Below are 23,979 nucleotides of genomic sequence, written 5' to 3' on the forward strand. Positions count from 1 at the left end.
GATAGATAGATAGATAGATAGATAGATAGATAGATAGATAGTTTGATTTTGGTAACATTTTTGGTGATGTTGTTTCTAGTCTGATCAATTACTAAATACACGCAGCCCTGATCAGGACGGTCTGATAGTCTGAGCCGTGTCTGGTGACGGTGCTGTCAAAGTGAAACTAGGCTAAGGGGGCGGGCAGGGGATATTTCAGGAGAAGCGGAGCGTCAGCTGTGCCACATGTCACTGCTGTCCAGAGCAGGTCCGACATTGGGATTCAACTACAACACACTGCTGGTGAGTCTCAGAAATGCTTGAATGGAGTTGATCTGAGAAACTGCATGTTCTGTGTGACAAACAGCCAAAGCAGCGAGTTGAACATGTCTCTCTTTGAACATGAAACTTGCGTGTTCCCAAATAATAACAGTGAATATCAATGCATTACTCTTGAGTCTTAAAAAAAGTGTAGTCCAAATTATTAAGAAAATAAATTGCATGTATTTTTTTGCAAATTGTTTGCTCAGTGTTTCAATACTATTCCAAGTTGGACTGTTATTGTTGCGACATTTTCTGACATTCCTAGAAAATAAATTTATATATATATATATATATATATATATATATATATATATATATATATATATATATATATATATATATATATATATATATATACACATTTTTGTATTTTTAAATTTTTTCCCTTTTCCCCTTTGTACAAATGGATGGTTTCATGGCATCTGCTTATATATATATTTTATTTTATTATTTTTTTTTTATGTATCATAATTTGAATTAAATATTGATCTTTAAAAATCAAAGAGGAACGTAATTTTTCCCAAATAATAATAATAGTGAATATAAATTAATAAGTATTTTGAGTGTAATAATTAATCTGTACAAGTACAAGTCATTAAATGAGTTGCATGCAGGTGTTGTTTGTGAGTCTGGGAAGCCTGCGGGACTTTTGGACTAAAGATAATCTGCGGCTCTATGAATAGCCAGGCTTTACATATTCCTGAAGTCTTTCTGTGCTGCGTGTCGCAAAGAGCACAAACCAACAGCCGGAGCGCTAATCAAATCCAAATGACTCAGTAAATTAAGCATACAGTGTATATATATATATATATATATATATATATATATATATATATATATATATATATATATATATATATATATATATATATATATACTGTCAATAATGCCAGCAAGTGTGTTTAATCTTAAATCAACATAAACTTAAATCTATAAAAAGTTCAATCTTAAATCAACTGCTGCACACAATTTAGACAGTTTAATTTGATTTACAAGAAGAAAAAAAAACTAAACAAAGTTATTGTTTGAATTTAAAAGTATTGAAGATTATAAGGTCTTGCTGTTTATCAAATATAGGCAGACAGATAATATTTATGTTTAAAACAGATCAACAATTCCCAGTTTTAACACATTTTGTTGATAACATTGTTACATCCTCATTATGTGTGGTTTATTTATTAAGTAATTTCGAGAGGAGCGTGTGCTTATGATTACCTCGAAAATAACAAACATTCAAATACATAAATTTACTTGAATTTAGATATCTGGTAAATTTCTGTAATTCAACCTCTGTTATTTTACAAAAGATTTCTGTTATATATATATATATATATATATATATATATATATATATATATATATATATATATATATATATATATATATATATATATATATATATAGTTTTTTTTTTTTATAGTGTAGATTTTGAACTGAAGCAGCTGAGGAAGGGCAGAGGCTTGCTGAAAAACTACTGAGATATTTCAGCTGCTGTCTGGGCGTTCACTGCCGAACTACACCTTCCTTTCTTCATGTGTTCAATACTTTTTCTCTGCATCATTTTATTACACAGAACTTTATTTACGAACTACTTAGTTTTCTTTTCTTTGCATATGCCGATTTATTTTGTTGCTACCAACATCCTGTGAAAACTCCAAGTCAACAGCACCACATTATTCTGAGAAAAATTATGACATGTTCAATACTTATGTCCCCCACTGTATCAATTTCTGGCTAACCACAATCAAGAAGCACGCAATTTCAAAAGTCTAAACAATGAAACAGATGTACCATCGTCTATTGTTATTTGCTCATCAAGATTGCAGTGTGCAGCTGTCCATGATTCCCCCCGTGTCTATGTAGGAATGGCATCTCCCAGCAGCATGTTGGCGGAGGAGCAGGTGCACTGTTCAATCTGTCTGGATGTGTTTACCAACCCCGTCTCCATCCCATGCGGACACAACTTCTGCATGGCCTGCATCGGCAGCTACTGGAAGTCCAGCGCTCTTTTCATGTGCCCGATGTGCAAAAAGACCTTCTTCAAGCAGCCCGACATCAGCATCAACACAGTGCTCCGAGAAATCGCCGAGAAGTTCAAGGAAATGAAAAGAAATCCAATTGTAAGTCTACAAAGCGCAACTCAACCGGACCCAACACCGAGCCCTGTGGAACTCCCCATTGAGATGCCTGAACTGATTCCTCCGAACGCACCGTGGGCTCAGGAGGTGTCCTGCGACGTGTGCACTGGCCCTCAGAGACGGGCCGTGAAGTCCTGCTTGGTTTGTTTGACGTCGTATTGCGAGGAGCATCTGAAGACGCACACCGTACGCTTCACCAAACACAAGCTGATCGAGCCCGTGCTGAATCTGGAGGACCGCATGTGTAAGAAGCACGAGCGGCTGCTGGAGCTCTTCTGTAAGAAGGATCAGACCATAGTGTGTGTGTTGTGCACAGAGATGGAGCACAGGGCGCATTACACTATCCCCGTCGAGCGAGAGTGGGCCGAGAAGAAGGTGAGCATGCAGATGCTGAGATTTTGATTGAATATTACCAAACTGCTTGTTTTTAGTGGATAAACGCACTAATTAATTGTTCCCCTAAACAAAATCAATGTGCACTAGCAAAGTAATCATGGTCAATTTTGATTTCACATGGACTTTAATAAGGATAAGCGGATTAAAAGCGCCTTATTTTCACATCTGTATTATGTATTGACAGGCATTACTGAGGAAAACTGAATCTGAAGTCCAGCAGATGATCCAGGACAGACTGAAGAAAGTTGATGAGATCAAACACTCCATAGAGCTGAACAAAGTAAGTTGAAGTGTTCATGTGTCCGAGTGTTTAATAGTTAATAAGGTGGTGAAGTTAATGGCACTTTAAAAAGTTCAAAAACCTTTTTGTCATGCTGATTGAAAGTATGAACACATCTCAATAGCACTTAGCCATCCCAGAGATCATCTTGACACCAAAAATGCATTAAAAACAGGTTAAAATGCTAATCGATTTGATGTCAAAATCTGGACATCTTGATATCTACACATTGATGCCCTTTTGACCACCCAATAACTATACAAAAACTGCAAGAACATCATTAAGTAATTAATTAATTCATTTATTCATTTTCTTTTTGGCTTAGTCTCTTTATTAATCTAGGGTAGCCACTGTGGAATGAACTGTCAACTTATCCAGCATATGTTTTACACAGCGGATGCCCTTCCAGCTGCAACCCATCACTGGGAAACACCCATACAAACTCATTCACACACAAACACGACAGACAATTTAGCCTACCCAATTCACCTGTACCGCATGTCTTTGGACCACCCGCACCCTCAGTTATATCCACCGCCCGCACCCTCAGTTATATCCACCACCCGCGCCCTCAGTTATATCCACCACCCGCGCCCTAAGTTATTTCCACCACCCGCACCCTAAGTTATATCCACCACCCGCACTCTCACCCTCAGTTATATCCACCACCCGCGCCCTCAGTTATATCCACCACCCGCGCCCTCAGTTATTTCCACCACCCGCGCCCTCAGTTATATCCACCACCCGCGCCCTCAGTTATTTCCACCACCCGCGCCCTCAGTTATTTCCACTACCCGCGCCCTCAGTTATATCCACCACCCGCGCCCTCAGTTATATCCACCACCCGCGCCCTCAGTTATATCCACCACCCGCGCCCTAAGTTATTTCCACCACCCGCACCCTAAGTTATATCCACCACCCGCACTCTCACCCTCAGTTATATCCACCACCCGCGCCCTCAGTTATATCCACCACCCGCGCCCTCAGTTATTTCCACCACCCGCGCCCTCAGTTATATCCACCACCCGCGCCCTCAGTTATTTCCACCACCCGCGCCCTCAGTTATTTCCACTACCCGCGCCCTCAGTTATATCCACCACCCGCGCCCTCAGTTATATCCACCACCCGCGCCCTCAGTTATATCCACCACCCGCGCCCTCAGTTATATCCACCACCCGCGCCCTCAGTTATTTCCACTACCCTTGCCCTCAGTTATATCCACCACCCGCACTCTCACCCTCAGTTATATCCACCACCTGCGCCCTAAGTTATTTCCACCACCCGCGCCCTCAGTTATATCCAGCACCCGCGCCCTCAGTTATTTCCACCACCCGCGCCCTCAGTTATTTCCACCACCCGCGCCCTCAGTTATTTCCACCACCCGCACCCTCAGTTATTTCCACTACCCGCGCCCTCAGTTATATCCACCACCCGCGCCCTCAGTTATATCCACCACCCGCGCCCTCAGTTATTTCCACTACCCTTGCCCTCAGTTATATCCACCACCCGCACTCTCACCCTCAGTTATATCCACCACCATTTCCACCACCCGCGCCCTCAGTTATATCCAGCACCCGCGCCCTCAGTTATTTCCACCACCCGCGCCCTCAGTTATTTCCACCACCCGCGCCCTCAGTTATATCCACCACCCGCGCCCTCAGTTATTTCCACCACCCGCGCCCTCAGTTATTTCCACCACCCGCGCCCTCAGTTATATCCACCACCCGCACCCTCAGTTATATCCACCACCCGCACCCTCAGTTATATCCAGCACCCGCGCCCTCAGTTATTTCCAGCACCCGCGCCCTCAGTTATTTCCACCACCCGCGCCCTCAGTTATATCCACCACCCGCACCCTCAGTTATATCCACCACCCGCACCCTCAGTTATATCCACCACCCGCACCCTCAGTTATATCCACCACCCGCGCCCTAAGTTATTTCCACCACCCGCGCCCTCAGTTATATCCACCACCCGCACCCTCAGTTATAATCGTAAGTTGCACAGGCCTTTTCACCCAAATATTAGCATTTTTGCCTGTTCTGATCAGTGTGTTTGTCCTCCTAAACACAGAGCGGCGCTCAGCGGGAGGTGGAGGACAGCATGCAGGTGTTCTCAGACCTGATCCGAGCGCTCCAGAAGGCTCAGGCCGAGCTGGTGCTGGACATCGAGGAGAAGCAGAGGAAAACTGAGAGCAGAGCTAATGAACAAATCCAGGAGCTGGAGCAGGAGATCACAGTGCTGAAGACCAGGAACGAGGAGTTAGAGTATCTGTCACACACTGAGGACCACATACACTTCCTGCAGGTGAAGCACATTCAACACACACACACACACACACACACACACACACACACACACACAAACACACACACACACATACGATTCACGTCATAATCAATAACTGCATGACTGATTCTCCTTCAGCTTAGTCCTTTATCAGGGGTTGACACAGCAGAATGAACCAGGAACTATTCCAGCATATGTTTACACAGCTGATGACCTTCCAGCTGCAACCCAGTACTGGGAAACACTCATATAAACTCATTCACTCACACACTCATACACTACAGCCAATTTAGTTGATCAGTTCCCCTATAGCGCATGTGTTTGGACTGTGGGGGAAACCGGAGCACCCGGAGGAAACCCACGCCAACAAGGGGAGAACATGCAAACTCCACACTGAAATGCCAACTGACCCAGCCGGGACTCGAACCAGTGACCTTCTTGGTGTGAGGTCACAGTGCTAACCACTGAGCCACAGTGCCACCCATGTCTGATACCAGCATATGAGTATCAGACCAACCCTATTTACTATAAACAAAGGTGTATTCGATGACTCTGTGACTGAGGGTGGAATCATGGGAGCTGTGGTCTTCATTCCAGAACTTTCCCTCATTGATGTCTCACCCACACACTAAAGACTGGTCTGAGATCTGTGTGCATGCGGATCCGTGTGTCGGCACCATCAGGAGAGCAGTGCTCAAACTGGAGGAGACTCTGACTGAAGAAGTGGAGAAGCTCGCAGAAGCAGGTACAAACTGCTGCGGTTTATTACACATTCAATATGTGTGTTTTACTAGTGCACAGTGTCGTGAGGGGCAGATTTCAGCATCTCTGTGGGAAACATTGCACTTAAAATAATAATAATAATAATAATAATAATAATAATAATAATAATAATGATAATGATAATGATAATGATAATAATAATAATAATAATAATAATAATAATAATAATAATAATAAAAATATATATTCATGTGTTGGATTACACTGAAAAACATGCTTTCTTACTTAGAGGTTTTGTCTTGTTTCTAGTCAAAATATATAAACATTCTTAAATCCAGCAGGTTTTTGACAGGTAAAAACAATATTGTCTTGTTTTCAGAGATATTAAATCCAAATTAGGTGATTTTTTTTACTTAAAACAAGCAAAATAACTCTCTTTCAGTTAAATATATGTATTTATACAACAATTCTGTCCAGTGTTGCCAGATTGGGCGGTTTCCCGCGGCTTTGAACAGGTTTTGCACTGGAACGCACCAATGCTATGCAGTTTATTTATAAGGATAGTGCTTATTTTAAAATTATTATCATTTCTGAGATTCAGCATGTTCACAACTGTGAGATTCACAACTAAAATGTATCATTCAGGTAATTTCACTTATGGTGATTGACTGGATATAGGAAGGAAAACTACTGCGTTTCTTTAATTTATTAAAGGTTTTGCAGAGAATTCTGGAAAGGTCAATTTACGGTAATTCGCTGTATATAGGAAATCACTCACAGTTAACCAGCTAACACATTTTACAGTGTTTTTTACAGTGTATGTATTTCTGTTATTCTCCACAGAGCTGAGGAGGGTTCAGAAGTACTCAGGTAAAGCTTCTTTTTACTTTTGATCTGTTAAATATCACCAATCCACTTATTTCCACTTATTTTTATGTATCTATGCCTTTTGGCTCGGTAATGAAACTAGGAAATATATATATTATTGATTGAGTTACCCATAGCTAGCGCCAGACAGAATCTGTGGGTCATTTTTTGCTTTTTCTGTGCAGGATTTTGCCTAAAATAAATAAATAAATAAATAAATAAATAAATAAATAAATTTACAGATTTCTGTGGAGTATTTTGCTTAAAATAAATAAATAAATAAATAAATAAATAAATAAATAAATAAATAAATAAATAAATAAATTTACAGATTTCTGTGGAGTACTTTGCTTAAAATAAATAAATAAATAAATAAATAAATAAATAAATAAATAAATAAATAAATAAATTTACAGATTTCTGTGCAGGATTTTGCTTAAAATAAATAAATAAATAAATAAATAAATAAAAAAAATTACAGATTTCTGTGGAGGATTTTGCTTAAAATAAATAAATAAATAAATAAATAAATAAATAAATAAATAAATAAATAAATAAATAAATAAATAAATAAATAAATAAATAAATAAATAAATAAATAAATAAATTTCTGTGGAGGATTTTGGCAGTGTGGTCACTAAAACCCTAAAACATGAAAAAAAAAACCAAAAAAAAAAAAACATCTGTTTGACTTTTATAATTAAGGCTTACAATGCAAATCCAATTAGGTCCACATGTTTGGTAAGAAAAGCAAGTCTCTCATATAATATATAATCTTGGTATAATATAAAAAACAGTACAAACTGTATTGTAAATAAGTCTTTTTTTAATAAGTAGACCTTTCAGAAGTTCTCAGGAGTAGTGAGTAGTGAGTATTTTGCTGCATAAAGCTGATGCATTTGAATGTAATTTGTGGATGTGTGTAAACGTAACATTCTGTAGTGTATTTAGCTATTGCCTAGCAGACACACAATGCCCTAAGACAGTAATTTTAGGTTAGATTTAGGTTGTGATGTCAGAAGATCAATATTTAATGTCTAATAATATTTGCATATTATTTAATATAATTACCGAAATATTATAAAAACTGACCCCCTATGAACAAAAGCAGCCACCTTTCTCTGAGCTCTACTACACACTCGTAGTGTGTATTGCCTCTTTTTGTAGAATCTCTGAATACCTCCTCACTTGTAAGTCGCTTTGGTCAAAGAGTGTCTGTATGGGCCTACCCATTACATATTGTTCATCAATGTCTACCCCTACCCCAACCCTAAACCTACCGTAGCATAAGAACCAACCCAGGCTCATTCTGAAAATGTACCCCTGTATACATTTCTGGAGAGCCCCAAAAAGAGGCCAGGAGCTATTTTTTTTTTGCAGTTTTTGTTTTCGCTAATCTGCCAGAGGGCGCTGTGTACACTTTTTCAGATCTCCACATTCTCTCGTGTCATTCGCATCTGCTGTTCTCGCGTAAATCCATCAGGGGCCACTGTCGACTGACTGACTGACCGATCGACTGACCCACCCTCCCACTTCCCTCAACCCAATCAATAGTGTTTTCAGAAGCACCAATTGACCCGACCACCACTTCCCTAAGTTAAACTATTTTAAAAAGCAATAGAGAAAAAGAAAAGCCCTCACCAGCCATACGTAGCTCTGGCTACATAGCTAGAGATCTCCAAAAATGTACGTAGGGCTACGTTTTCAGAATGAGCCTGTGTTGGCAAAAGCAGTAACTTGTGTTGTACAGTGCTATATTGGTGCAAGTATCCACAGCTGCCTCCCTTCTAGACTTTCCCCTCAGTCTGACTCATAATTGATGTTCCCTATGTAGTGGACGTGACCTTTGACCCGGACACGGCGAACCCTTGGCTCCAGCTGTCGGAGGATGGTCATCAGATTCGTCACCTGGGCTCGTGGCAGGACCTACGGGATGCTCCGGAGCGGTTCGATACGGTGGTGATCGCTCTGGGCCGGCAGGGCTTCTGTTCTGGCCGCCGCTACTGGGAGGTTCAGGTGGGCGAGAAGGACGACTGGTACCTGGGAGTTGCCCGCGGGTCTGTCAACAGAAAGGGCAGGATCTCAGTGAGTACAACTCAGGGTTACTGGGCTCTAGCCATGAAGAAGGGCCAGGAGTACAGGGTCTCGTCCTCTCCGCCACTGCTGGTGTCCGTCGAACATAAACTGAAGAGAGTAGGCGTCTATGTGGACTACGAGGAAGGACAGGTGTCGTTTTATGACGTGCAGAACAAGAGTCACATCTACACCTTCATGGACACGTTTAAAGAAAAGCTCTTTCCGTTCTTCTACCTGTACTGCTGCGATAAAGCCTCCGATACCATGATCATCTGCCCCGTTCAGGAGACGCCGCATACTAAACAGTGCTGAGTACTCCCGCACATTTAAATACTGTAGTAATATAGAGCCGACGTCAGAATCATTATTCCTTCAGCGACTGCTATTTGATGAGCATGAAGAAATAAATATGAGCATAAAAATAACCTAAAAACAACAATAGTTGTGAAAGAGTGCAACAGAAAAACATCACACAGAAAACAAATTAATTTTGATAAAATGAAATGGAATTCCTGATAGTCCATGACTTGACACAAAAACAAACAAACAAACAAACAAACAAACAAACAAACAAACAAAGTCCCTGACTTCTAATGTTTGGAATAAAAAAAAAAAATTGTACGATATTCCAAAATTTCTGTTGTTGGGATTCTATAGTTGCTATGGCAACACAGCAACTACAGTAATTGATCTTTTGAGGTGTTTCTGCAGTTGCTATGGTAACACAAAAACTACAGTAATTGATCTGTTGTGGTGATTCTGCAGTTGCTATGGTAACACAACAACAACTGCAATCATTTATCTGATGTGGTGATTCTATGGTTGCTATGGTAACACATCAACAACAACAACAGTAACTGGTCTGTTGTGGGGATTCTGCAGTTGCTATAGTAACACAGTATTTGTAGTAATATAAACATTTAACCTGATAGGCTACTATAGGGAATATTACACTCCAGTACACTTAACTGTAGTAAAATCTAAAGTATACTACTACAGTTTATGAATTGACTATAGGTATTACTACAGTATGCTGAAGTATTTAATAATGCTAATTTTATATAGTAGGAGGTTCAAAAACACTATTAGTATTTACTATGAATTACTGTAGTATTTTTTTATGTGAGCTACTTTCTGTTTTTAATGTGCTTCCACATTATAATGCTCTCGGTTGTGACTGCATGGCCACGAACTTCCAGCACCTGCAAAATAATGAATTATTATCCTCCATTTTTATGCGTTTGTACTTGTATGTATAGAACTGAATGTTGAAATAAACATGTAAAGCAGTGCTAGTGTGTTTATCACATCTGTTTCCACCAACTATTATTATATTAGTTTTATTATTATTATTATTATTATTATTATTATTATTATAAATATTATTATAAATATTATTATACATTTTATAAATAATATTATCATTGTTATCATTATAATAATATTATTATTATTATTATTTTTGTTATTATTTTATTATTATTATTACTATTATTAATATTATTTATATTATTATTGTTATTATTATTATTATTATAAATAATATTATTATTGTTATATTATTATTATTATTACTAATAATAATAATAATATTAATAATAATAATTCTAATAATAATTATAACAACAACAATAATATTAATAATAATAAAAACAATAATAATATTGTTGTTATTATTGTTGTTGTTATTAATAGTATTATTATTGTTGTTGTTGTTGATCTTCTTTTTCTTCTTGTTATTATTAATTTTATTATTATTGTTGTTATTAATATTGCTGTTGTTGTTATAATTATTATTATTATTATTATTATTATTATTATTATTATTATTTTTAAGCTATTACTAATAGCATACACAACAGAAAATACTAACTTTTAATGTTTTAATGTCATACACTAATGCTTCTTAATTTAAGACTTTTAGAAATTTGGACAAGAAACAAGACAGATCTCGAAGTGAGAAAAGCATTTATTGCAGTGCAGGTATTTTTTCTTTTGTGTGTGTTTCGAGTGTTCAGCAACATCTGACTCCTCATTTCAGGAGCTCTTCTGCATTTCGAGGACTGAAACTTCAAACGTTTTCATCTTATTATCCATTGTCAGGAGTTTCCTCAGGAGTTTTATCAGACCCGACACACATTTTCTTCCCCATTCAGACTCGAGCACACGCTGCAGAAAACGACTGAGTCAGAAATAAAAGCCATTATGACACTCAGCACTCTGCACTAATCAAAGCAAACACACTCGCTGGATTTGCATATTTAAATCCCGGACGACTGCAAGATCCTTCAAGACAGTTCGCTCTCAGTGTCAGTAATAATCGCTCGTGTCAATGTATAGATAATAAGTGAGAACAATGAGCTTGCATTCCTTTCTCAGAAACCACCATTATAATGAAACAACTTTGAGTAACAACACTAATTACACCAGGTTAACCTAAAAATAATGTTTGCATGTGTATTTAGAGAAATTTTGTCTATTAAAGTTAATAAATATCAACTTAAATACTATTTCAACAATCAAAATCAATTAACAATCAAATTGCATTGCATTATTCATTCATGGTCGCCACAGCGGAATGAAACATCAACTGTTCCTGTTGGGGCGGCACAGTGGAGCAGTGAGTAGCACAATCTCCTCACAGCAAGAAGGTTGCTGGTTCAAGCCTCAGTTGGGTCAGTTGGTGTTTCTGTGTGGAGTTGTGGAGTGGTTTCCTCCGGGTGCTCCGGTTTCACCCACAGTCCAAACACATGCGCTATAGGGGAATTGATGAACTAAATTATCCATAGTGTATGAGTGTGTATGGGTGTTTCCCAGTGATGGGTTGCAGCTGAAAGGGCATCCGCTGCGTAAAACATATGCTGGATAAGTTGGTGGTTCATTCCACTGTGGTGACCCCTGATTGCTAAAGAGACTAAGCCGAATAGAAAATGAATGAATGAATATATGAAATTGATTATTAAACTGTATACTCTGCGATATATTGACAAAGAAATCTCTTTGCTTTAGTTTTGCTGGTGGTTTCAGGCATTGAGTTATCAGTTCAAAGACGAGAACATCGCTAAAAAAAAAAAAAAAGCCTTCACGTTTTCATATTAATTTTGCGGTATTATTACAATGCATGAAACATTGTAGGGAATATTTGAAAAAGAAACTAAATTTCACAGGAGGGCGAATCATTATATAATATATCTAATAATTGAATATATATAGTTTTATATATAGTTTATATACATTTCATTTCAAAATGAGCTTACTTCTTGTAAATCCTTCAACAAACCATAGTGATTGCCATACTTCCAAACAAGATGATAGAAGATACAAATGAAAAGAGATAATATAGATTCATTCATTCATTTATTTTCTTGTTGGCTTAGTCCCTTTATTAATACGGGGTCACCACAGCTGAATGAACCGGCAACTTATCCAGCAAGTTTTTACGCATCGGATGTCCTTCCAGCCGCAACCCATCCCTGGGAAACATCCACACTCACATTCACACACACACTCATACACTATGGACAATTTAGCCTACCCAATTCACCTGTACCGCATGTCTTTGGACTGTGGGGTTAAACCGGAGCACCCGGAGGAAACCCACGCGAAGGCAGGGAGAACATGCAAACTCCACACAGAAACACCAACTGAGCCGAGGATCGAACCAGCGACCTTCTTGCTGTGAGGCGACAGCACTACCTACTGCGCCACTGCCTCGCCCAAAATACACTGCAAAAAAAAAAAAAGCTTTTCTTACTGAGATTATTTGTCCTGATATTTCTAAATATCTAACAATTCTTAAATCAAACCAATTGTCTTGTTTTAAGAACGTAAATGGCAAAATGAAGTGGGGTGTTTGTTAAAACCATTTTTTTTCTTTTGATATAAGATTATTCTGCTCCACTGGAAGATGATTATTCTTGTTTTTAGGGAAAAACTCTCTTAATTTTGGCATATTAATTCTCAAAACGAGACAAAAGTTTTGCTTGTCTAGAAAATGCTCCTTGATTTAAGAGTTTATCGATATTTGGACTAGAAACAGGACAAAAACTACGTAAGCAAAACAACATTTTTTGTAGAGTACTCCAATTCTTAAAAAAAACAAAACCTAATATTTCCCCTTCCTCTCACGTACAGAAGTCGGAGTGTTTAACATCACAAATGACCAGAGGACTTCCATTATTTCCATCTCTGTTGACATGAGGGTTAAAATATGGTCGGATGGCTCCATTAAATCTGCACTCTCTGTAAGTATAAATATGGGTCTGAGCCTCCATGTCATAGAAAGAAACCAGCGCCGCCTCGCAGTCCACATAAACACCCAGTTTTTGGGGATTGGAGGAGAGCTGAAGCATGATTGGTGGATCTTCAAAAGCTCCGTACATGTTCGACCCACACAGAACGATGACCCAATATCCCTTGCTGGGTTTGTAGGAGATTTTCCCTTTCATATTCGCCCCTTCTCTCATTACGCCCAGTTGCCAGCCCACCTTCCTCCCGACGTCCACCATCCAGAACGCTCTTCCCGATGTGATGCTTGATTTACCCAGGATTCCTCCATCCTGGTCAAACCGATTCAGGCCACGAGATTTTCCAGAGTTTCTTCCGCTGTCTCGAACTGCCTTGCCATTTGTAGACACTTCTAAATCCGGATGAGCCGTTTCAGTGTCCAGAATAATGTCCACTGTGTCAAAAAAATAAAGGAGATTCCCCATTACAGGATGTGCGAGATGAACATTCATCATGCTGAAATGATTGGTGCACATACCTGCGAATCTCTGAATCCTGCCTATTTCTGTAATGAGAACTTCACCTATAAAGAGGCAGAGGCAGTGTTCCTCTGCCATCGTTCCTCCTTTTATAGTCCAGAGCTCCTTTCGTAGGATTCGAGGCAGGTGCGCACCGCAGGTGTATCCACTTACGCGGCGGCCTCAATCCGTTCCCACGGCTCTCGGCCACGCCCCCTCGCCACAGGCAAATAGATGTACAGTACTAACTTGGCATTTTTCTGCTGATTCCTTAAGCTCCTTGAGTTTGTCTTCCCTCTTTTTGATCTTCATTTTCATCTCTTCAATGGGGTTTCGGTGCTTGGCCTGAATAAACACACAATGCAAGCAGATGTGTTGTTTGTCATTGCTGGAGTAACTGAGGCACAAGCTGTAATGCGATGGCCTCTTATAATAATTGCATAATTTGCACTAATGATCCCAGTTGAAACCTTACAGACAGATTCTGAGACATCTTGAACTTATGTCACATCTTGTAAAGCACCCACAGGTTCACCTTCAGCACACGGTTCAATCACCAGCTCAATCGGTATCATCGGCGTACAAGTTCTCACCTCTCTAATCTTTCTCTCGGACTTCACAGGTATCACGTCATCATCTGTTTTCACACACAATGCGCAGATGCAGCACTCGTTGCGTCTGCAGTAGAGCTCCAGCGCTCTGCCGTATTCAGTGCAGGATCTCTTATCCAAGTCCTTCACGGCATTCACCAGCGTATGGTTCTTGAATCTCGCCTTCGACTGGTGCTGCTTCAGGTGTTTATCGCAGTATGAGAGAAGACAGGTCAGGCAGGACTTGATAGCTTTATAGGTGAAGTCTTTCTCACAGATGTCACATGGAACTGCATCAATTTCTCCGCTGAAGAGATCGGGGTTGGGTGGAAGAGTCTGGCGAAACTCCTGCAGGAGGGCTTCAATCGCTTCATTGACAGAGGGTTTGGTGGACACGGGCTCCTGGCATAGAGGACACTGTGATTCAGACAAGCTCTCATCCAGACAGCGCTTGCAGAAGGTGTGTCCACAGCTGATGGAGACGGGTTCCTCAAGCAGGGTTTTGCAGACGGGACAGAGAAGGTGACGAGAGACGTCTCCAACTGTAAGCATTGTGGATGTGTCAGATTAGAGTAGAGGGGACGGCTGCAATGACAATGCTAATTATGAAATAAAACATGCACAAAATCAGATGCTAAACAAGGGTGCATCAGAAAATATGCCATGAGATGATCTGTAAAGTATTATTGCAATGAGCACTGGGATTGTCAGTCAGGCAGTCAGTCAAACAACCAAGATATAAATAATTAATTAATTAATTTGTTAGATAGTTAGTTAGTTAGCTAGTTAATTAGTTAGTTAGTTAGTTAGTTAGTTAGTTAGTTAGTTAGTTAGTTAGTTAGTTAGTTAGTTCGTTAGTTAGTTCGTTAGTTAGTTAGTTAGTTAGTTAGTTAGTTAGTTAGTTAGTTAGTTAGTTAGTTCGTTCCATCCATCCATCCATCCATCCATCCATCCATCCATCCAACCATCCAACCATCCAGTCAACCAGCCAGTCAGCTAGCCAACCATCATTTCTCTCATAAAGCAGCTCTTATTATATGATAGTCATGACTACAAATTATGGCAAGAAGCATGCTGTATTAGAGTAATATATATATATATATATATATATATATATATATATATATATATATATATATATATATATATATATATATATATATATATATATATATATAACATCATCATCATAATCTTCATCATCATTATTATTATTATTAATAATATTATTATTAGTGTTATTATTATTAGTGTTATTATTAGAATTATAATCATACTTTTTCCTTTAATATTATTATTATTACTATTATTATTATTATTATTATTATTATTATTATTATTATTTTATTATTATTGTCCATACATTTTCCTTTAGTATTATTATTATTATTATTATTATTATTATTATTATTATTATTATTATTATTATTATATTATTGTCCATACATTTTTCTATGATAATAATATTAATATTATTATTATTATTATTAATAATAATATATTATATCATAATATTAATCTAATATTAATAATATCAATCAGATAGTTGTTTGCAAATAATAGTGATAATAATAATAAAATAATAATAAAAAATATAATAATTATATACATCATTATTATTATTATTTGCAAACAACTTTTATCTATGATTATTATTATTATTATTTTTTATTATTATTTGTATTATTATTATTATTGCAAAAAACTTTGATTGATTGATTGATTATGATTTGATTAATTAATTATGATAAATGATAAAAAGAAAATCTAACTAACCTTGTCAGATGAATGAACTCTTCTTCTCTCCAGTATCTCTGGATCTGTCGCTTCTCTTATTTAAATGAGAAATGAGCTACACCCTCTGTCACACCTTTTCTTTTTTTCACATTTATTTGCATTCAGTGTGTACATCACAGCTTCAGATGATCATGCAGTAAAAAGTGACCGCGCTGGTCAATCAGTGACTCTTTCTCTTCACATGCTGGACATCACTGTATTTTGTCAGCACTTTATGCTTCACAGATAAACTTTTATTGTGCTTTTTCGTAATCTCGAAACTCAACATGCCACGATTCAGTTTAGTTACATGTAAAAGAGCACCCAGCCTGTTCTTCAGCATTTCTTTTTCAATAAGGGTGTTGTGAAACTTTGGCAGTACATCGTGTATTTAAGCTTGACAGACAGTTGTGTGATCTGAAAATGAACTCAACACGTCAACCTGAATAGGAAAACCTGTAGTGGAAACGAAACTAACCTGAGAGAATAAGAAGTGACTTGGACATAACTATTAAAGATATTCATTCATTCAGTTCCTTCGGCAAGTGAAACTAAGGCCAATCACGATTCTGTTTTTGTACCCCTTCCTCTTCCCCTTAACCCTTGGAACAGAGTGTGAAGGGGAGGGGCTTTAAAATTGACCCCCAATGCTGTGTACATACCAGACGCGGAAGATGTTAGGTCAATGCAAACGTGCAAATAGATGCGAATGACGCGAATTGCGCAAATGGCGTGGTGCGAATGCCGCGATATGCGCGAATGGCGCGACGTAAACTGAGCGTTTTGCGGGTTTGACGCGGGAATCGCTCAAGTTCAAAAATCTGAATTTAAGCGGACATTCGCATCACGTTAGCCTTCATAAAGCACATAAACACAGTTATTTTCTCACTAAAATCCACGTTAGCCATTTAGCAACGAAGCTACAGTCACCAGGCAGACAGAAGCTCTGCCCTTCACGCAAATCCGCGTCAGTGGTGAAGTGAATTTAATGCGCTAATGAAGTGGGGTTTGCCGTGCGAATGAAGCAAGTAAACTCAAATGTTCACGTGTCTATTTACGCATGAATAGCGCGATTTATCCGTGCGTTTAGTGTCACTACAGCACCTGCACACATCATCACGATCTCTTACTTCATATGAGATCAGACGATGGCGACTGCTGTGATTATTCCAGTTGTGTTATTTGTTTAGTATTTATTTTCAGGAAATCACTGAAGGTAACGATATCATGTTATCATAACGATCTAATGTGTCAATACGCTCATAACTGTACTGTGTATTTACACCATGGGCATATTCATCTATGTAAACACACGAAACCAACACTAACATTACAGCAGACACTGTAAACAGCTCATTCCCAGCCACTAGACATCACTGACAGGGTGTTCGAGTGTCAGAATGTTGCAGGACTGCTGTACAGGAGATATTATTAGGGGTTATAGATCGCCAAATTTATTGGGTTTTTTAAGCATGATGGTAAAACAGGAACGCGGTTATGAATATATTAAAACTTGTTTGTTTGTTGAAAAAAAATCGGAATAATGACAAAAAATACTAATTTGTGGATCTCCTTACTTCCGGGTGCAGCCATGTTGCCATTGTGGCTGGTGTATTCTGGGAAATTTCGAGTGTGGTCCTGAAAAATCTTGGTTCGAAGGGTTATCTAGCCCTTCCCCTTAGCCCTACGCCTTCAAGCTATAGAGAATTGGGACAAAGGGTAGGGCTAGGGGGTAGAATTGGGATTGTGTCTAAACATGCTGTATGTAAATGCAGGACACGGGATGTAAATCAAAAACGTTTGTGTGTGCATTAACAATGCCTAATCCTGTGTATCCAAACTAAAAATAAATTAAAACTAAAAACTGGAAGCAAGATTAAGGGCTCTATTTTGACTGTCCATGCGCAAAACGGAAAACGCAGGGTGCAAACGCTTTCAGGGAGTGTCAGAATCCATATTTGCTAATTTAAGGACGGGAAAATTCGCTTTGCGTCGTGGCGCATGTTCTAAAAGGGTTGAGTTTATTTTCTTAATGAGTTATAGGTGTGTTTTGAGAATAAACCAATTAGAGTCTCATCTCCCATTCCCTTTAAGAGCCAGCTGCGTCACGCCAAGAGCGCATTCGCTATTTACAGGATGAAAAACTGAGCATTTCACAAGCAAACAGTTGACAGTTTTTTTTTTTTTAACAGAAAACTGTTAAACAGAGCATCTACCGCACAAAACTGAGAGATAATCGATCTGCTTTCACTTTCGCACTCGTGGATAGGGAAACCTTTACGCACAGACATCAATTAGTCTATAAATAATTAATTGCGTTTGTTAAGCTCAAATATTCATTTCAAAACTATTTCTAAATTCACTTATAATTTCCAGCAAATGAATAAATGAACAATAATAATGAAGTGTGTTCAAAAACCTGAGTTATATCCTAAAACACATGCTGCGCCCCATATGGTCTAAAACCTGCAGGTGGACAAATCTAAGCTTGTTTTTAATAAAACAGATATAAATATGGATATAATAAATAATACTGCTAATAATAATAACATTATACAAAAGCAAACTGTTATGAATGAACTGAAAAAGCCTCCCTAGATGAAGAGGGCATAAAAGCAGTGATTTTTCATATTTATGTAGGCTAGAAAATAATATGTTTTGTAATATTTTGATCTTTTATAATTATATCCTATATCTATTATTATATCCTATATATATCCTTAATATTTAAAAAATTTTTTTCATATGTAAAGATTAGACCGGGTTTGTTTTGGTGTATTGAAAAATCTATTATAGTTTCTCAAAATAGCAACGCGCCAGTGGTCCGCCTCAGAACGCCTTCCTTTTTAGAGCAGAACGCCTATGAGCGCACATTTGAGCGCTAATGCATTTGCTATTTAAACAGCGCAGCCCAACGCCTCAAAACCACTCTTGCGCCAAGCTGAAACTACCAAAAGACTATTGCGCCACGCCTTGCGCCACACTGCGCCGGGTGTATGATAGGGCCCCATGTCTGCTTTTCCCACTGACAGATTATTTAGCTTGTTTTAACACTAAAACCCAGAGTAAGAAGGTCATTGTGATGTTTGTGTGTTGGACGAATCCAGAAACATGGGACACAAAATGCGTTAAAAATGCTTTAATCGGATTTCACACAACACAGATGATTGATTGCAGATATAATATTCTACATATGTGCTTACTGATTATAAACTAAGCATATCTGAATCAACAGATATATTAAAATACATCCAAGTAAAGTCTCAGTTGAATTATTCGCCCTCCTGTGAATGCTGTCTTCTATTCTTTTTCAATTATTTCCCAGATGTTGTTGAACAGATTCAGGAATTGTTTACAGTATTTCCTCCAATATTTTTTCTTCTGGGGAAAGTCTTATTTGTTGTATTTTGGCTAGAATAAATGCAGTTCTTAGTTGTTTTAAAGTCAATATTATTAGCCTTCAGCAATATTAGTGTTGGATTGTCTCCAGAACAACCCACTGTTATACAATGACTTGCCTAATTACCCTAACTTTATCTTAATTACCCTAGTGAAGCCTTTACATGTCACTTTTAGACGAACACTAGTGTCTTGAAGAATATCTAGTCTAATATTATGTGCTGTCATCATGGCAAAGAGAAAATAAATCAGTTATTAGAGATGAGCTATTAACACTGTTATGATTAGAAATGTGTTGGGGGAAAATATGGAGGAGGGCTAATAATTCTGACCGCAACTATTGGCTGTATTTCTGAGCAAAAGCAAATCATGTTTCTATGACGTCTCTCAAGAGTGTCAAGAAACAGGACAGGAGATGGATGTGATCTTCTTATAATTAGACAGAAGCTGGCAGATCACTTTATTATGTGCATGCAGGTCATCAGTTACATGGATTTGCATTTCTGGGTATTTTGGACTTCTTTGGTATGCTTGGAAATATTTTTATTTCATAATAGCTTTTGAGCAAGGTCTCAAGCTCTTGAACAGTCTTTTCCTCCACTTTGTCGTTGTTGTTTGGTCCAAAGTAGGCCTTCCCTATGTAAACATCATTGCTGTTTAGACAGCAGGTGGCTCTCCAGAAAAACTTGGACACAGTGATTTTATTGTTAACTTTTGCTGCAGTTGTGTCAGGAGCAACACCAGCCACCACATACGCCTTTTTACAGGATGCCAGATCTTTAATTACAGCTTTCTCATGTTCCTTCCAGTCTTCCTTATTAAATTTGGATTTCTGCGGAGCGGCGTTGGTCAGGGTGGAGGTGGCCAGCATGGCCAGATGATTGTAGGTGTGCATCACTGGATAAACATGACCTTTGTCATAGCCAGAATTCTTATAATCACTACTCACTGCCTGATTATTTTTTATTTTAGAGCCCTTAGGCCGCATGCATGGCTCATTCTCTCCATCCAGCTGAAGGAAACAAGACAAAAGCAAATAAACAAGTAGAAAAATGACAGCACTAAAAAAATAAATGCACTTCATTAACAAACATTATACAACAGTCTACAGCCTCCAAATATGTATACATTGTAAGTCAAAATTATTCGCTCCCTTTTATTTTTATTTTATTTGTTTTATATTTCCTAAATGATGTTGAACAGATTCAGGAAATGTTCACAGTATGTCTGATAATATTTGTTCTTCTAGAGAAAGTCTCATTTGTTTTATTTCGGCTAGAATAAAAGCAGTTTTTAATTTTTTAAAAACCATTTCAAGGTCAACATTATTTGCCCCTTTAAGCTATATTTATTTTCTTGATAGTCTGCAGAACAAACCATCATTATACAATGATTTGCCTAATTACCCTAGCCTGCCTAGTTACCCTAATTACCCTAGTAAAGCCTTTACATGTCACTGTAAGCTGAACACTAGTGTCTTGAAGAATATCTAGTCTAATATTATTTACTGTCATCATGACAAAGAGAAAATAAATCAGTTATTAGAGATGAGTTATTAACACTGTTATGCTTAGAGATGTGTTGAAGAAATCTGCTCTCCATTAAACAGAGATTGGGGGGGTAAATAAACAGGGGGGCGAATGATTCAACTGTATATACCTATAAATATATACAATAATGTGCCTTAGTGTTTGCTGACATGATCACTAAAACTGAACTGTAAAATGAGTTTGAAAGCAAATTACAGCTAAGAGAGATGAGCTTAACAAAAACTGCAAAAAAAACAAAAAAAAAAAAAACGGAATGAGCTTAGGTTGGTTTTGATGTCATTTTCACTAAGGTTCCCACCGGGTTAGCTATGTGTATGAACACCTCAAGTTTCAATGCTATTTCATGGCAATTCATAACTGTGATTTAGTGGCTAATTCATATGAATTTGTCATCCTCCAATGAGGGTTGAGTTTAGTGGTGGGGTTAGGGGCCATGCCTCCTTTTATAAATCACAAGTTTTCATACAGCTGAACTTAAACTGTCCCGAGTACTGGGTTGCAGCTGGAATGGCATCCGCTGCGTAAAACATATGCTGGATCAGTTGGCGGTTCATTCCGCTGTGGCGACCCCACAGAAAGAGACTAAGCTGAAAAAAATGAATCAATAAACTTTCAAGAGTTCACACTTAGATATTGCTTGACGACTGTAAGCAGGTTTGGCATGCTGTCCCGGGAGAGAACCCTGAGCTCGGAGATAGTTGAGCCCAGGGCTCCCGCCAGGTCCATAGAGCATGTAAGGGGAGTACGAGATCAGGTGGTTCTCGAGAGCTCCCCTTTTTAAAGGGAGGAAAGGAGGAGATAGGGGGTGGATGGGGGGTTTCTTCGGAAAACGAAGGTAAGGGAGTAATATCTAGCTAGACTATTTATAGTAAGTTGGAATAGATCTGATTGGCTAACTAATGAGTGTAGATAGGCGGCCAGCTGCGGTCAATTATATCACGTGCTCCTCTCGAAATTAGTTTAAAAACTTCACTAAATTGACAAACCGCAGAGAGGCATGGCGACTGTAACAAGAGTTCTGGTCTCATTTGTTACTAGACGTACAAAACAGCTGTTTACGCTGCTTGCTGCTATATGGTTTAATATAATTTAATTCGATTGTATCATGAGCAGACTGGTTTGTATAGTGCAGGTAGTTTCTCCATATTTATTGCTGTTTATTATCATGTATTACCAGTAGTCGACTACCAATAGCAGAATTTGAATCTGATAAATGAATGAATGAACTACTTTCACATACATAAAGCTATTACACCTTTAATCTTGCTCTTGTAATATGGATATAAACGATACTTACCTGTGGTTCGATGTACCAAACATCACATCTCCCAGTTGATTCTTTGCCGAACCAATAGGCAGAGTAGATGGGGATCTTCCAGGTTGTGCTGTACAAAGTGGCGTAAAGAAACTTTTTGTTATCATCTTCATCCCACAGACACTGGCAGATGTGTTTGACTGAAACACCCGTCGGTGCTTTGAATACAGGAGCAGTGTCATCCAAGAAGTACTGGCTGCATTGGGTAAAGTCATTTAAAACTTCACTGAGAGTGAAAAGAGGCAAAAGGAGAAACACAAGAGTCTTCATGATGAATCTCAGACCGCAGAACCAGGAAGTGTGTTTGCTACAGAGATGAGTTTGAAGAGGGTTTAACACTGCTCTTTATATAGTAGATGAGTACAGGAATTCCGTTTGCGATTTACATAGCTGAAGTGTTATTACTGTAACTATTTGATGATGTGGCCAAACTTTATCTATGCAATTCAAATATCTGATGTTGACACAGAGTAAGCTCATCACAGAAGTCTTTCCTTGAGATGTAGCTATTTGTCTAAAGTTGCCGTTGACCAGAAATCCAACAGGTTTTGGTGGAAAGGGTACTCTTTTTAGTTATGTGTTAAACATCATTAGATACTTATTGTGTTTAAAGAAATGGTCTCTCTTTATTTTTATGGTCACCTTTTGCACATTTAGTTGATTATAAGCAGTGTTGGGGAAGCATAATGAATGAACGGCCAAATATTCCAGCACATGTTTTACACAGCGGATACCCTTCCAGCTGCAACCCAGTACTGGGAAACACCCATACACACTCACACACACACACACACACACACACACACACACACACACACACACACACACACACTCATATACTAAGGCCAATTTACTTCATCGATTCATCTATAGTGCATGTGTACTTTGGATTGTGCGGGATACCGGAGCATGCAAACTCCATGCAAACTCATGCAAACTCCACACAGAAACGCCAACTGACCGACCCGAACCAGCGACCTTTGTGCTGTGAGGCGACAGTGAGCACCGAGCAAAAGTGTTGCGCAATTACTGTATTGCATATTTCATATTTCTCTTGTCACCACAAATACATAAAAATACTACAAAATGGCATTAATGACAAAATGTATTCTTGGTAGACATCCTCCAACTCTTGCTGGCCTTGCCAGAGATCACACGTCTTCAAGTTGCTCTTCCACAATCAAGTTGCTGGAGTTTAGGATTGTGGAAGTTCTCCATTTCCAAAATAAGGTAGTGATGGAACAATACATACAATATTAATATCAGATATTTATGGTGTAAACGTACACATACAAATGTTTGGTGACTCAACGGATGGTTTTAAGTGTGATGGCTTGCACCATAAAAAATAATCGAGAAGTTCGACAGTTTAATTGAGAATCGACTCAGAATCAGATTTGATCAACAAGCCCCGTGGACGTTTATGGAGATCGCGATTTACGTGGCCGGAGGTACGTAAGGCTGCGCTTAGTATTTTTCGAGCGAATGCTGCGGGGCGGTGTGGCGCTGCTCCGCCCCTCCTCTTCGCGCTC

The 23,979-nt window shown here is 38.4% G+C and overlaps 4 protein-coding genes across 9 annotated transcripts; 1 reads left to right on the plus strand and 3 right to left on the minus strand.

Annotated features, from left to right (window-relative positions):
* The first annotated feature begins 230 nt into the window (after positions 1 to 230).
* si:dkey-46i9.6 lies at positions 231 to 10,363 on the plus strand. The gene is made up of 7 exons (XM_695591.10): positions 231 to 282; positions 2,167 to 2,816; positions 3,022 to 3,117; positions 5,191 to 5,424; positions 6,004 to 6,151; positions 6,973 to 6,999; positions 8,831 to 10,363. The coding sequence occupies exons 2-7, from the start codon at positions 2,169 to 2,171 to the stop codon at positions 9,382 to 9,384; spliced, it is 1,707 nt and encodes a 568-aa protein (XP_700683.4). The 5' UTR covers positions 231 to 282; positions 2,167 to 2,168; the 3' UTR covers positions 9,385 to 10,363.
* A 2,587-nt stretch (positions 10,364 to 12,950) lies between these two features.
* Positions 12,951 to 16,237, minus strand: LOC137496248 (E3 ubiquitin/ISG15 ligase TRIM25-like). Of its 6 annotated transcripts, none has more exons than XR_012382915.1 (4): positions 16,184 to 16,237; positions 14,411 to 15,006; positions 13,838 to 14,162; positions 12,951 to 13,753 (listed from the first exon to the last, which is right to left on the minus strand). XR_012382915.1 is itself a non-coding variant. In XM_073907717.1 (3 exons), the coding sequence occupies exons 2-3, from the start codon at positions 14,957 to 14,959 to the stop codon at positions 14,001 to 14,003; spliced, it is 711 nt and encodes a 236-aa protein (XP_073763818.1). In that variant the 5' UTR covers positions 14,960 to 14,992; positions 16,184 to 16,220; the 3' UTR covers positions 12,951 to 14,000. The 6 variants fall into 6 exon arrangements, 3 of the variants coding, with proteins under 3 accessions (XP_073763818.1, XP_073763820.1, XP_073763819.1); XR_012382914.1 differs by having other exon boundaries at positions 14,411 to 14,992; positions 16,184 to 16,222; XM_073907717.1 differs by having other exon boundaries at positions 12,951 to 14,162; positions 14,411 to 14,992; positions 16,184 to 16,220.
* On the minus strand, positions 13,197 to 13,999 carry LOC141375028 (pyrin-like). The gene has a single exon (XM_073907720.1). The coding sequence runs from the start codon at positions 13,914 to 13,916 to the stop codon at positions 13,197 to 13,199; it is 720 nt and encodes a 239-aa protein (XP_073763821.1). The 5' UTR covers positions 13,917 to 13,999.
* A 3,613-nt stretch (positions 16,238 to 19,850) lies between the features above and the next one.
* wu:fd46g04 lies at positions 19,851 to 22,817 on the minus strand. The gene is made up of 2 exons (NM_001386783.1): positions 22,430 to 22,817; positions 19,851 to 20,594 (listed from the first exon to the last, which is right to left on the minus strand). The coding sequence occupies exons 1-2, from the start codon at positions 22,715 to 22,717 to the stop codon at positions 20,064 to 20,066; spliced, it is 819 nt and encodes a 272-aa protein (NP_001373712.1). The 5' UTR covers positions 22,718 to 22,817; the 3' UTR covers positions 19,851 to 20,063.
* Between the last annotated feature and the right edge of the window lie 1,162 nt (positions 22,818 to 23,979).

The sequence above is a fragment of the Danio rerio genome, chromosome 7 (assembly GCF_049306965.1).
Source record: "Danio rerio strain Tuebingen ecotype United States chromosome 7, GRCz12tu, whole genome shotgun sequence".
NCBI lineage: Eukaryota > Metazoa > Chordata > Actinopteri > Cypriniformes > Danionidae > Danio > Danio rerio.

What these genes read in the sequence shown, in the direction of transcription:
- wu:fd46g04 (NM_001386783.1), bottom strand. Translation starts at nt 22,717, where the DNA reads ATGAAGACTCTTGTGTTTCTCCTTTTGCCTCTTTTCACTCTCAGTGAA. An exon ending in TTTGGTACATCGAACCACAG is followed by an intron (nt 20,595 to 22,429) that starts GTAAGTATCGTT and finishes TGTTTCCTTCAG; the next exon opens with CTGGATGGAGAGAATGAGCC.
- si:dkey-46i9.6 (XM_695591.10), top strand. Translation starts at nt 2,169, where the DNA reads ATGGCATCTCCCAGCAGCATGTTGGCGGAGGAGCAGGTGCACTGTTCA. An exon ending in ACTCCATAGAGCTGAACAAA is followed by an intron (nt 3,118 to 5,190) that starts GTAAGTTGAAGT and finishes TCCTAAACACAG; the next exon opens with AGCGGCGCTCAGCGGGAGGT. An exon ending in GGAGAAGCTCGCAGAAGCAG is followed by an intron (nt 6,152 to 6,972) that starts GTACAAACTGCT and finishes TATTCTCCACAG; the next exon opens with AGCTGAGGAGGGTTCAGAAG.
- LOC141375028 (XM_073907720.1), bottom strand. Translation starts at nt 13,916, where the DNA reads ATGGCAGAGGAACACTGCCTCTGCCTCTTTATAGGTGAAGTTCTCATT.
- LOC137496248 (XM_073907717.1), bottom strand. Translation starts at nt 14,959, where the DNA reads ATGCTTACAGTTGGAGACGTCTCTCGTCACCTTCTCTGTCCCGTCTGC. An exon ending in CCGAGAGAAAGATTAGAGAG is followed by an intron (nt 14,163 to 14,410) that starts GTGAGAACTTGT and finishes GTGTTTATTCAG; the next exon opens with GCCAAGCACCGAAACCCCAT.